Here is a 14314-nt window from a genome sequence, read left to right on the forward strand (position 1 = left end):
GACCCAAAAAATAAGCGTCCGCAATTTTTTTTTTTGTTCTCCTCAGGCACGTTTTGCCGAGTTTTAGTTGTTCGGCGATTCCCGAACTCGCCGGCCTGTGTTGATGAAGATTTTTTTTAAAAAACAACGCTTGCGTCAAATTGAAGCCGAAGGCTGATGGAGTCCAGACGGCGGCGCGCGGGCCCGAGCAGCCCGTCCAGCTCCGTGGACACGTCCAGCGCCTCTCCAGCCCGTTCCGCGGGGCGCTGGAATCGGACCCAGATGCTGATTAGCAGAGCGGTAGGTGGTCAGACGCAGGGGCTGAGCAGCGAGGAGGCACGCGAGCCCCTGTCCCTGCGCTCGGTCTGTCTGTAAGGGCCCGTAGGCCTCCAGCAGGCAGGAACGCTTTTATTTTTTTTTTTTTCGGACACGGGGCCTGACGTCAGCGCCCCCTCCGGAGCAGCTGAGGAGGACCCAACACCCCCATCCCCCCCCCCCCCCCCCCGAGGTGTGGCAGGACGAGCACCGCTGGCCTGCCTGTCATTTTGACGGACAGTGCCGCTCCCCATCCCGAACAAAAGCCTCCTTTCAGGGGGGGGGGGGGGGCTTCTTTCAGGCGCACAGCAGCTCGACCAGTGCCCCCACCCCCTGCACATACACCTCTATACACCCCCCCCTCCCATCCCCCCCCCAACCCCCACCCCCCCCCCCCCCCGGCCTGCCTGGAAGAGTGCACTGGGGTGGTGAGGAAGTGGAAGCAGCGAGGCACAGAAAGCACCCCCCAAAACTCTCGCAGGGGGGTGGAGGGGGGGGGGGGGGTGGGGGTGTGGAGAGAATGGCACTGAATAGAGGGCGAGAGACAAGGTCCCAGGGGGCCCCGATTACCATCAGCACACAAGCCCCCTCCGTCTTTAAATCGTCATTTATAAGCGAGGTGCCTGTCCTTTCCCACAGCCGCCAGCGCAAATATTATCACCACAAAAGTGTGTGTGTGCGGGGGGGTGAAGGGGGGGGTGGGGGGGATCGGGCGAATAACACGCGCTCTGTGAAGATCCAGTCCGGGGACCGCTGCCCGTGTCCCTGTAACCATGTCAGAGGTGGGGGCCGGGGGGCCAGCGTGAAGAGATTGACACGGGGTGTGATGTTCTGCGCTCGGACACGACCCCGTTTGTTTGCCAGGTTGACGGAGTGGGACGCTTCGGGACAAAGGTCTCTCCACTTTGTCCTCGGAGGCTGCGGTCCGGCAGGTTTCCCTGCGGATCTCTCTATCTTCCCGTTCCCGACAGGGAGGCGAAGGCCTGGCTCAAAAGGAACCGAGTGGCTCAACCGCGTGAGCTAGGCTACGCTAGGCTAGGCTAGGCTAGGCTAGGCTAGGCTAGGCGGAACGGTGGATCGATAGCTTGAAGGAAGAGCGACAGCAGCCCAGGCTGTTCTGGGACTCCTGTGCACGGTTCATTTTAAATACAAAAACAAATCAGTTGTGAAGAATGTTCTGTAATGGAATATTTAGGACAGAGGCGTGCAGCGAGGCCAGCGGTCACCTGAGCATTCGCTTTAACGGATTTCACATCTCGTTGGTCAGTTGAGCTGCAACGAGTCAAAAGCTTGGAGCCATGAATCACCCGGCTGACAGCTGACGTTGAAAACTCGGGGGGGTTGGGATAGACCCTATTTCAATATATATTTATCCTTTTTTGGCAAAATCAGCATTCATTCATATTAGCTACAACACTGGCCCCGACGTGGGAAAAAAAGGCACGCTTACAATAACAGTGAACATGATCTGAAGCAGACGCAAATTTGAAAAGGTACCGTGCCAAGAAGATTAAGAGATTGCGAGCCAGAAAAAAGTTGCGAGGAGAATTCCAGCTCGACGCTCACGGTTGAGACATGAGCTGGCCTCGGCCGTGACAACTGACAACGTCTTTAAACTCCGGCTTGGACAGGATGAGTGTTAACAGCGAGTCAGCCCCGGCGGAACAGGCGCGGCGATGTTAAGTGCTGTTTTGACGCCCGGAGTCAGAGGACAGAAAGATGTCGATGTCGAGCGAGCTCCAGGATCGCTGAGTCACACTGCCGACGGCCCGCCCCAGCTCCGCGGCGATCTGCTCGCCGGTCGCCAACCAGGGCGGAGTCGCCAACCTCGCCGCCGCGGGACGGGATGGACGGTTGCCGTGAGAGACGCCCCTCGTGGCCCCCCTCCCCCCCCCCCCCCAGGAACCCGCCACCGTCGCCGGCGGTCTCTCCGAAAAACCGCCGGGCTTCAGAAGCTCGGGACGGCGGAGGGAGCGTTCCGCACGGAATGCCCCGCTTGGCGGGAACGGGCCAGCACAATGAAAGGGCCTCTTCCCCCCCGCCCCCCGCCCCCGAAAACCACAGATCTGTTATGTCAGTTATGCTTGGCACGGCATCCCCAAACCACTCTCTTCTGGGCCGTCCAGGGCTAAATCAAAGCTTATTCGGGACCCTGTTTTTGGGAGTTTTATACCCCCCCCTCCTCCTCCTCCCCCACGTGTCGCCTTCATCTCTACTGAGGATGTGACTCTGTGCTCGGGCCAGCTGGAAGACAGGCGCGAGTGGGGTGGGGGGGGGGGCAGGGGGCGGGAGGCGCGGGCAGGGGGGGCGGGCCGGGCCGGGAGGTCTGACCACGTTCCCCGGGGCTCGATCCGTCACCACCACATGACAGCATCGCTCGGAAACGCCGGACCGAGCGTCACGAGTAAAAAATAAAAACAGCCCCCTCCACCCCCCCCCACCCCCTCGCCAACAACAACAACAGAAAAAAGAAACAGAAATAAAAGGGCAAAAACCCCAAAATGACGACCCGAATGATGGCGTGCCAGCTAGTAATACAGCAGGGGGGTTCCAGATGGGGGGGGGGGGAATGAAAGGGATGCTTCTCAGTGGTGGAGGGTGGGACTCCCGTGTGCCAGGGATGACGGCGGGCCGCGGGAACTCCTGCGTCGGCTCGCCGCTGGCAGGGGTCGGGCCGCCGAGCGCCGGGAGGACCGAACGCGGCTTCTGCCCCCTCATTACGGGAGCCGGGGGGGGGGGGGGGGCTGCCCCGGGGGACGGGGGGACCTCACAGACAGAGGAGGTGCCCGCGGAGATCAGAGGGGCGGGCAGGCGGGCGGGCGGGCACAGGCGGGCACGGGCGCTGTTTACGCGGCTGTGGCCTGGCCGTCCTGGGCCCTCTGTGGCCCCAGAGCGCCGGGGGGGGGGGGGGGGGGGCAACCACAGAACCACACAGTCAGCAGCCTGGCAGGTACGACTGTCTGCTCCAGCCCCACCCACCGTGACCCACAATGCACCTCCAACCTCATCCTACCCTCCTCACAACCCTCCCATCCACAGACATTCCTGAGCCTATTTGACCTTATAATATTTGGCAGTATAAATGTGTAACACCCTGGATTTATAAGATCTTATATGATGTAAAGTGGCTATAATGATGTGTGGAGATTTTCATGTTTTTTCAAGAGCAGGGGCATTTATGACCGCCCCACTTCAAAATCTCATATAAACCCTTTTACATTTCAGCATCAAGGTGTTTTGTAGCAAGATTTGCAATTCTAAAAGGTTCTGACAGTGTTACTGAGAAAGGGTATATTTAGAATGATCTGCCAATGGCCTCATTAGACTGACTTCTTGGCTGATTGTGGACATCGCCAGGGCCAGGTTTTGTTTGGGACAGACCATACCCAGGTGTCTGCTGTCCTAATTTGGGAAGATTGGGTGCAAAAGCCCTACAGTCTTAAAAGAAAACACAGAAAGAATGAGAGAAAAACGAGAATGGAAAAAGGAAGTTAACTCCTAAGTAATGAAAAAGGGTTGTGTGAACCATTTAGTTAGTGGGTGGGTTTTATGTACCAATGATGACTCACTAATTGGAGCCCAGTCGTTTTTTTCATTGCTCTGTGATTGACAGATCATGGTAGCTTAGCCAATCAAATGACCTCACCTGCCTTTCATGACTAAACTGTTAAAAATTTATATAAGAAACTATAAGGAAACTGTCCAGCAGAAAACTGTGCAGAACTAAATGTAAGGTAGTAGTGGTAGTAGCAATGATAATAATACAGGGAAAGACAACTAAATGATCTCTTACCCTGTCTCAAACATCAGGCCCTATATAGCTCCCAGAGTCCGTGGGACATAGTCTTCAACATTATTTTTAATGTGGTCATTACCAGTCTAACAAGGACAGTATGGCTCTGGGGAAACACTTTGGCCAGAATTTAATAAGCATTTTCAGGGGGTTCGATGAAGGCAAAATTGCCACCATTTGCAAAAGATCCTGTCTGCGTTCAGAAAACCGCAGAGGGCTGGCTGGCTTTCACTGCAAACAAACTCCGCAGCTAGCCTGCATGCATTCTATATGTGTATACGTCATGCGTTTCACGACGCTGCTAATTTATGGTTGTCTTAGAAAAGTGCCATTCGGAAGGTACGTAAATGTCATTATCGAATCTATTTGTGGTGCAGGGCTTCCAATCTCCCTACCTTCGGATAAATATTTCTGACATTTGAAATTCTATAAGCGTTCACAAGGTTTTGTTTGCACAACTGAAGTAGCCCGTGTTTAAAAAGCAGACACCTGCTCTACCACAGAGTGTTCCCCGTCACGAACAGTAGCATGCGTAGCGAAAGACAGCTGTCGCATAGCTGTGACATCTTTCACGTACTGTACCTGTGACACCGTTTACTTCTGTGACTTTATTTAAGCAGAAATAAAAACTGAGGAGAAAGCTTTAGAATGCGTGTGATCATTCGATGGATTCTGATGAAACGGCTGGGGCAGTACAATGGAATCATGAATCATGGCAGACACTGCAACTAGTGCCCTATTTCTGGAGGCAAAACCCTACTTGAACGTCTGTGTTGAATGTCTTGTGTGAGATGTAAAGTTAATAAATATGTCTGGCGGGCGGATTGTGCTTTATAGCCCCACCTGGAGTGTTATTAAATGCTTAGGCGGGCTTGTGGGTCGCACTGGAGTCGGGAAACAATGGTGAAAACAGCATTATTCCCTAAAACAACTTGACCATTGTTTAACCGCAGCGTAACTCCCATTTTCTGCTCTCGTTTGGCCCCGTTTGAGCAGATTAGTGCTTCCAAATTCAGTCCCTACCTCAGGGCCTTTCTCTCTCTCTCTCTTTCTCTCTCTCTCTCCCTCTGCCTGTCATTCTCTCTCTCCCTCTCTCCCTGTCATTCTCTTCCTCTCTCTTTCTTTCTCTCTCCCTCTCTCTTCCCCTCTCCCTCTCTCATTCTCTTTCTCTCTCTCCCTCTCTCCCTCTCTCATTCTCTCTCTCCCTTTCCCTCTCCCCCTCTTTCCCTCTCTCTCTCTCTCTGCTCTTTATTATACAAAGCTGCGCCCAACCACAAGCTGCCTGGATCCCAGCCACTCCCTGAGTTATGGGAGCCATTATCCAGTAGAAATATGAAGAGAGCCAGACGACGTGTAAAACAGTTGCAGGCCCGATGCAGGCGTTTACCTGGCACAGAGCGCCCGCTCCCGCCAGCCCCCGTCCACCGGGGGCGCTGCCAACCAATCCCTGGCACAGCACCACATGTACCCATCTGGCCCATCCATTGGGGGCGCTGCCAGCCAATCCCTGGCACAGCACTGCATGTACCCGCAAGCCCCGTCCATCAGGGGCGCTGCCAGCCAATCCCTGGCACAGCACTGCATGTACCCGTCTGGCCTGTCCATCGGGGGCACTGCCAGCCAATCCTTGGCACAGCACCGCATGTACCCGTCTGGCCCGTCCATCGGGGGCTCTGCCAGGCGATCCCTGGCACAGCACTGCATGTACCCGTCTGGCCTGTCCATCGGGGGCGCTGCCAGGCGATCCCTGGCACAGCACCGCGTGTGCCCGTCTGCTGGCCCGGCGCCAGCTTTTACCGCGAGCGCATCGCGGCGCGCCGAGGCAAAGAGGCCTTCGCCCATCTAAATTCACAACGGATCGACGGGTTGGGAGTGAACTTTTATGAAGTGTCACCCTACAAAGTCTGAGAATGGAGGAGGGGATTAAGCCGTGACTTTGATCCACCCCCCCCGCTAAACCCTAAAATTCAAATCCTGGGCGGGCTGCCTGTTCTCTTCAGTGAGTGAGAATAAAACACATTAGAACACTGCTGATGTGCAATTAACTAACCGGCATCAAGAGCTGCGTTTGATCTTCGGTTTTGTTTGTTTCCGTTTGCATTTTCACCACTGATCTGCTTAATTACTATTTAGCCATCAACATATTTAGCCATTTTTATACGAGCACGTTACTTCTAACCTTCATATAAAATGAAACCCATGTGAAAGTCAGTCACTATGCGTATGCATCTGTGTGGTGAGCAGAGGTCACAGTGTCCTGTGTCTGACAAGTGGAACAGGGAGCACTCTAACACGTTCAGTCCTTAATTTCCTTTTCACCTGCACACCCCTATCGGCTCTCCAGAAGGAGCAAAACACTGCTCCTAATCCAATTTCGCTGAGCAAAGAACCAGAAAAGAACATCACAGAATACTATGATAATCTTCCGACACTGTACTTTACTAATTGTCCTTTTTGCTTAACCCCTATAAGCAGTCCCATCCGGTCATTTCAATTGCCTGATGATTAATCAAAAGGGTGGGTATGTTGGTCAAGACATTCAAAATGCATCAAGTCCTGTTCCTGCTAAGAATAGTTATTATCAGAAGAAGCACTACATAAGCTTATAATTTTTAGAAACTCTGCTTTGCCTGAACTCATGATATCTTCCGGCTCTGTTTGAGTAGGCTAGTGCTTACAAAGTCATTCCCTACTTCAGGGCCATTACTGTATCTCTCGCTCTCTCTCTTTATCTTGTAAAATTAAACAGCAAAACTCTTGTGAAGTTCGCCAAATGGTGTATAGTTACTGTATTCTTTCTTCTCCCAAATCCTCCTGGTAAGATGTCATCAGAATAGTACTAAACAAGCAGCATTTTCCTCCAGGCTGTGGCCATCTAGACCCATACCTCTGAGACCAGGCACATCACATGACCAGAAGAAAGCCACACCGATTGGTTGCCACCATGAAATTAACAGGCCAACTGAGTTTACTTTACACCTCCTTGTTACAAATCAGAATGGCAGAGAATTTTTACCAATTTGGCGATTTAATTGTGAAGTTATTAAGTTTTTTTATGAGTTCATAGTTTAAGGCCACATTTTGTGGTATAACCAGAAAAAAAGTCAACAGGATCATTCAAAGGAAATTCAACCTGGATCCAAAAAAAAAACTAAACCATAAAACACAACTATTATCAAATTGATTACAGGTAATTGATAAATTTGCCCAGAAAATGCCACTTAATTCCTACACATAAATAAGACTGAATAAAGATATTCATTAAACCACACGTAAAATAAGAGTACACATGCCTGTAACAAAGTTCCTGCCAGGATTTACAATGACATGAATGGCACATTATCTGAATGAGGAGGAAGACTATTTAAAATTAAATTCTGGCGGAAGAACCAATAGCAAAGAAAATGACACTCCATTACAGTGGGGAAACTAACATTAAAAACAAATATCAAATGTGTTGAGTGTTCATAAATGACAAGAAGGATAGTGATGTTAACAATTTGACGATTGTTATACAAGACCCCACGGAACAAAGTTTACACCCATATTAAGTAAACGTAATTGGGTGAGTCTACAACTTTAAGACTAGGATTTTCCACTCACAAAAAAGTGTAAATTACTTTTGGACTCGAAAACCTTCATAAAGCCCTCTCCATAATTTGTCTCTAACAACACAACATGGAATGCTCTTGGTTCGTTATGGTGCATCCTTTTTTATTTTGATTTGAAAATGTGTCCCACACATTCGGCCTTTCTGGGAAAATGATGCTGTAAATGTAAGCACTATTGTACATGTGCGTGTGTATGTGTGTGTGTGTGTGTGTGCACACCTATCCAGAAACTGCAATTATCGGGGGCAGCAACAAGCTTTGTTTTCCATTGACCAGTACGACATTATAATTAGCTTTATTATTTTTAACTAACTTAAGTACTTGTTGAGTTACAAGACATATGGGACATTTATTGGGCATTTATCTCTGAGCTGGATTAGAACTTTCAATGTGGGTAAACATGCTAAAATCACGAAGTAAAGGGACAAAGAAGGTTTTTCCGAAATGTTTCCTGTGACACATGGAAGATGCAATTTCAGCCCGCCTGGCCCACAGAGAAACCCTGCCCTCAATTCATCCTATTGTTTTCAATATAGAAACTGTTTTCTGCTCTCATTATAACAAACATACTATGCTGTTATGTTAGCTATTGTACTAATACATTTACAAACTTTGTTCAGGCATGCACACACACACACACACACACACTATAGTGAATAAATGTAAGGTTTTGGCACAAGATGGGTCTAATCTAAGCTCTTCTCTCAAAAGGGGTCAGGTCGTACACGTTCTAATTTGCTTTATTGTTTGACGTAATTACACACACACAATTCATCCTTGAGCTGCAGTTCTGTTTGAGCGGAATTTGGTGCGGCCTATGGAAAGTCCGCCGTGATGAGATCATCATTTTCAGCCCGACAAGAACACCTCAAGTTATTTAACACCTAAGATTCCGCATGGAAATTCCAGCGGCAAAACGCATCCTTGCTCAGTTTTGTTCGATACAACTGACTTGTGCAAGATTTATGTACGTGTGAAATCACCATGAAAAGGCCCTTGAATGACGCACGTCCCCGGGCGCGGCGGAGGGGGCGCGTCTTTCCCGCGATCTTGGACGCGGCTCCTGTTGTGAGCAGGACGGACACAAGGAGCGCATTTAAAGCGCGCGGGCAGTCAGCCTGTCGGCGGGGAGGACCGCGGATCCAGGTGTTTTTATTTCCGCGGCAGATGCCGTCGCCGGAGCCGGCTGGGAACCCCGCGTTTGTCCCTGGAAGCGCACGCAAAATGTCAAACCACACTGAGCGCGCTGTGCTCCGGCCGCAGCGAAAACTCAGAGGGAGGCGGCGGTCTGAGCCGGGACTGTCTCCCTGGGTGGTCCGGCCGGTGAATGTTTATGATCTAAGCCAACCTAATCCAACTGGCTTGTTTAAGGGAATTGAGAATGATTTACAAGAACGGCAACCGCCAGGAATAGGAAGTCGGAGGAAATCAAGGCAGAGCTTCGAGCCTGTGGCAGCATTATGTAGCAGGGGCCTATTCACTATCTCCACTTTCATTCTGGTGCTGCGAGATTCTTTATTCCTCGGGCAGCCTGTTGATGCTTAACATGCAGAGCTTTGTGTGCCAGACCATCAGGCCCAGTGCATTTGGATCCAGGGCTCAGTAGATTTGCAATGGGTTATGAAGTCTTGCACATGTAATTCAATAGATGTAATTGTTGTGCACCAGAGAGAATCCCTCCCCCCCCCCCCACCCCCCCCCCCCTCCTACTGTGGGCAGAAGGGAATTTTGTTTCCAGGTTTCTCGCCATTTTGGATTTTGGGGGTTGCTTCCCCCCTTTGCTGAAATTGATCCCATTATGATGTTAAAAAACTGCAGGCTGTTTAGCTAATCTAATCAAAACGATGTGCTTTTCTGCCGAAAAGGCCAATAGGTTTTGAGTTTCAATTCCGTTCCAACAGTTGTAGGAAAAACATGCTCAAAGCAATGAGGTCATGTCCTGTGTGAATGGCATAATTTCATTTAAACATCACAACAAAATACTCATCACAGACTTTCAGTACTGGAGGCCGACCTCTAATCAGTTTTACAAACAGCAGGCAATGTTTATGTGATTACAGCTACATGCAATCTATATAAATGTATTTGATATGATAGCAAATGTCCTCTACACACAAATTTCAATACACATTTGAACAGTTAATTTAATAGAAGGACAATGCAAAGCCCTGTAAATCCTTAAACACAGATTTTGCACGGCAGATTGCTTCATGCCGTCACACTAAACTGTTTGCCCCCCTCCTGATGTTTCCACTACTGTATATCCACTCTGTCAATAACAGGCTGTCATTAAACAGCAAGTTTACCCCTGTTATATGGGCCTGCTTGTGGAATGTCAAACTCACGGGCTGTTAAAATCTAGCAATAACACAAGGCACAGCGGCACGAACAGCGCCGGTGACATGCATCAGCGTTTACGGCGGTCCTGGTTTCAGCCAGATCGCCGTTTTTTTTGGGGGGTTTAAAAAAAAAAAAAAAAAAATTACGTCCAGGACGATGCCACCTAGTAAACAGCCAGTAAATAAAGTCAGCGAGTCAGAAAAAAAGAGGCACGGGATCCTTATAGGCGTTCATGCCGGCTCACGCGGGGGTAAGTCCGCGAGTCTTGTGAAGGAAAGGGCTCGGGGTCCGGCGCTTTGATCTGTGCGCTGTTTTCACTCTCCCAGTGGAATGTTCTCATTAGCGGCACCAGCCCCCATGTCATGTGTGGCGCTCAACATAATTGAACCCGATCACGGTCTCCGCGGTGGCACCGGGTGACCGGTTCTCTTAGGGCGGCGCAAGATCTGCAGATCTGACCCGGGAGTCACCTGGTCTGTTTCCATTTTGCTCGCATTCACCTGTCAAAACTGGCCTTTGAACTCCGAGACCGTTTGCGAATAGGGTAAGCAGGGATATCAACATCAGCACTTGTTTTTGAGTTTAGGGTAGATTAAACGCATATATTACAGCATGGAATTTGGCTCAAACCAAATACAGTCAGTGTGTCCCACTAACTTACAGCTGTGAGCAAATAATTACAAACACAGTGCGCAGGAAATTAATCAGAGCTTAACAGACCTTTTTGTAAAATAATGTAGCTTTCACTGGCAAAAAGAACAACACATTCTGGTTTAAGCCTATGTTAGGATATCATCAGCCTTTACAAACTGTCCATTTTCAGTTTATGAGTTAAATAAAGTATAGATCACCAGCACTAAATGGAGGATATGTATTGGACAGAAGTCTACAATTTTTCACAACTTTTATTTGAGTTGGTTCTGAGTTATCTGAAAATAGAAAGAATAAATGTCTCTGTTCACTTAGTTGCAAATTTGTTATTTATTTTGCTGCTGTTTGTTCAAGATTATATAATGAGACATCATTGACTGTGTCTCAGTGTTCCGTTCAGGCAACATAAGCAAATATAAGACTGTAATGAATGGTTACTTTAGGTAAATTTTGTCTTCAATAAATGACTGTCAGGGTGGTCTTAACGACTGGTCTTCCTCATAGAAAACATTACACACATGGGCTGCCCTTAAAAGTGGACTTTCAAACTGACCTAAAGGTTGTGGAAGTTTGTTTTCGTGAATCGCAGTTAGGTGAACTCATTGTAAATGTAAATTTTGCGGGCAACCACAGCGAAGGTTGAGCTAAAGGCTTGACAGGAGTTCATAGTCATGCACATGTCTCTCTGTCTGTGTTCACTTTCCTTTTTTTCTGTGCCTTCGGATCTTTTTTTTTCTTCTTTTTATAGCAGATTTCTCCAGGCTGCCCTGTTTTTCCAAGGTTTCCTCTGCAGGCAGCTACCAGCGAAGCTCATCTCCTTTCCAGAGAAAACAAAGCTGAGCCACATTCCCAGAGTTCAATTTGCTGTTACATCGGAGGTCTGTGAATTGGGGTTTGAGTCGTGTCTCTCAACCGAGGAGGTGGGTGGCTGGTAATGTTCCCAGGTCGGGGGTCTGGAAACTATTGATTTGAGTCCTCGAGATCCCATTTCAGGGTTCAAGACACAATGAACTGCTGAAGTTATTTTTTTTATTTGTGTGTGTGTGTGTGTGGCGTGCCTGCATGTGTGTGTGTGTGTATGTGTGAACGTGTTACACTTTTCATTATATAATTAAGTGAATAAATACACACAAACTTAAGCTCTCATAAAGGTTTGCAAACAAACTTTTTTTAAAAATCTGATTAAAATACCATGGCTTTGTTTTCAGTAAAAGTTAAGTATGACCATTATATTAATATTATTATAAATCATATTGTGCTGTTAATTTAAAAAAATATATATTTACCATTAGTAATCTCAAATGACAGTTATTATTTTAGCTGCCTAATGGGAATGGAATTTAAGATGTCAGTGAACCACCAAAAAGTGTTATATAACACTTATTTTATTAATAATAATTTTATTATTATACTTATTTTGAGATATATATATCTCAAAATAAGTATAATTATATATATATATATATATATATATATATATATATATATATATATATATATATAAAAGAAAATTCTGCGCATGATTATATAAATAGATAGGTTGTTTGATTCAGCGGTTACATGAAGGTTGCATCATCAGCTAGGAACCATAGCGTCCACGTTTGTTTCACCGGGGTCGTATTAAACAACGGAACTAGCAACATCTTGGTTCTATTTAGGCTTGCATCGATAACTTTCAAATTCTAAATGAAATCAGCTAAAATCTTAAGTATTTGTTGAGTTATAATCATTGCATGTACGCTGAAAAGGAAACCGGAAACTAATTTTCAAAAATTGAAGACGCAGAGATTGCCGTTTTAGCAGCTCGTTCATGCGTTTTGTTGGCAGCTGCAACAGTGTGGGTTGACAGTGAGGAGATTTATCTGCATCAACTGATCAGCTGCTTAGCTATCTAGCGATAGCTTCATCCAGGTAAGACTTACCGAATCAATATTTTTACTGCTGAAGTAGACCGTGTTCAGCGTGTGCTTAATCGTCATGTCTAACAAGATCAACTACTGCATTATTGATTCATACAGTGCTAACTGGACACGTGTAGATTAGGCACCTGTAAACTCACGTCGGCTAACTTTGACCACAAGAACAGTGGCATGTTGAACTTTTAGTGTCTTTCAAGATGCGTTGTAGAAAATCATATAGCTAAAACAAGCACAGCACTAGTTTTCCTGTTTGCTACTGAGCTATAATACTGTCTATGGCAATGTCAGGTAACTAGCAAGTCAATGTCTGAATGCCTTTTTCTCATTGCCGTTTTCATATCCCAGAGATAAATGCAGGCGGTAGAACGTTTATTCGTTACCGTCATAAGTTGTCTTTGGGGGGGGGTAAACTTAACGATATAACTTGGGCCATAAAGGGTTAGCGCACAGGCCTCTGTCAATGTTATAGACCCACATAGCCCGCAGGCGCAGCGAAATTATGCAGTGATATCTCCCGAACCGGTAAGTGCATTTACTGCTCCCTTTCGCAGGAGAGAGAGATGGAGTTACAGGCGGTGTTGATGGCGGCTGGAGGAGGGTCTCGAATGATGGACCTGACTTACAGCATGCCTAAACCTCTACTTCCGGTCGGGAACAAGCCTCTCATCTGGTATCCCATCAACTTGCTGGAAAAAGTGGGCTTTGAAGGTAACGTTAATACTGCGTGCTACGACAACAAATTCAAAACAACAATTAATTATTTTTGGCAACATAAAATCAGATGCCTCAAATTCATATTTATTCTTATTATTATTATTATTATTATTAAATGGTAAATGGACTGCATTTATATAGCACTTTTATCCAAAGCGCTTTGCAATTGATGCCTCTCATTCACCCATTCACACACACACTCACACACCAACGGTGAAAGGCTGTCATGCAAGGTACCAGTCAGCTCGTTGGGAGCAATTAGGGGTTATGTGTCTTGCTCAGGGACACTTCGACACGCCCAGGGTGGAGGATTGAACCAGCAACCCTCCGACTGCCAGACCGCTCTTACCTCCTGAGCTATGTCACCCCCTATTAATAATAATAATAATAATAATAGTAGCAGCAATGGTAGTAATAGCTTTTTCTCTCTATTCACTCTCAGATATAGGATTATGTGCACTGCACTAAGCTAATATGGCCAAAAAGAAGGGGGGGAAGCAATAGAATGTAAACACAGTTAATCGTGTTCCGTTTGAATAGCTCAAACTATCTGCAGGTTTTACAAGTCAGATAATCTGTGTAACTCTTCGTCCAAAGCAGTACATATATTATGTCTATCTTGATAAGTCATTCTTGGCATATTTGTTATGTTTTGTATTGATCACATAAGAAAATTAATTGTGAATTGCATTTCAAGTCTCTGTCGATCCTTCGTAAACACATATTTATAAATCGAAATTATATTAAAAACAAAGAAGGGAGCAAAAAAAAAAAAACTTGAATGTCTGCTGGCCTGACCAACATAACTGCATGTTTTTCTAACTGCGTGCAGTAGCTTTAGTGTAATCTGGAACATGAGTATTAGCTATCATTTCGCTTGTTATGTGGTTACATTGTGACCATCAAATCATATTGTCAATCACAATGCAAAGATCGCGCCAGCACACAGCCCTGTTATTTCATTCATGTGTATAATTTTTTGTCTAGGTTAA

General features: G+C 46.9%; 1 protein-coding gene across 2 annotated transcripts in view; it reads left to right on the forward strand.

The window, feature by feature from the left end:
• The first annotated feature begins 12285 nt into the window (after positions 1–12285).
• The window catches only part of eif2b3 (eukaryotic translation initiation factor 2B, subunit 3 gamma), a 44103-nt gene continuing 42074 nt past the window's right edge, over positions 12286–14314 (forward strand). Inside the window, exons 1-2 of one of the 2 annotated variants that reach the window (XM_035420173.1) lie at positions 12286–12600; positions 13160–13316. In XM_035420173.1, the coding sequence (XP_035276064.1) occupies positions 13169–13316 (148 nt within the window). In that variant the 5' untranslated portion in view covers positions 12286–12600; positions 13160–13168. Of the gene's footprint in view, positions 12601–13159; positions 13317–14314 lie in introns of those variants that run through there. The other variant, XM_035420174.1, reaches the window with a different exon arrangement.

Source organism: Anguilla anguilla, chromosome 6 (genome assembly GCF_013347855.1).
Source record: "Anguilla anguilla isolate fAngAng1 chromosome 6, fAngAng1.pri, whole genome shotgun sequence".
Lineage (NCBI taxonomy): Eukaryota > Metazoa > Chordata > Actinopteri > Anguilliformes > Anguillidae > Anguilla > Anguilla anguilla.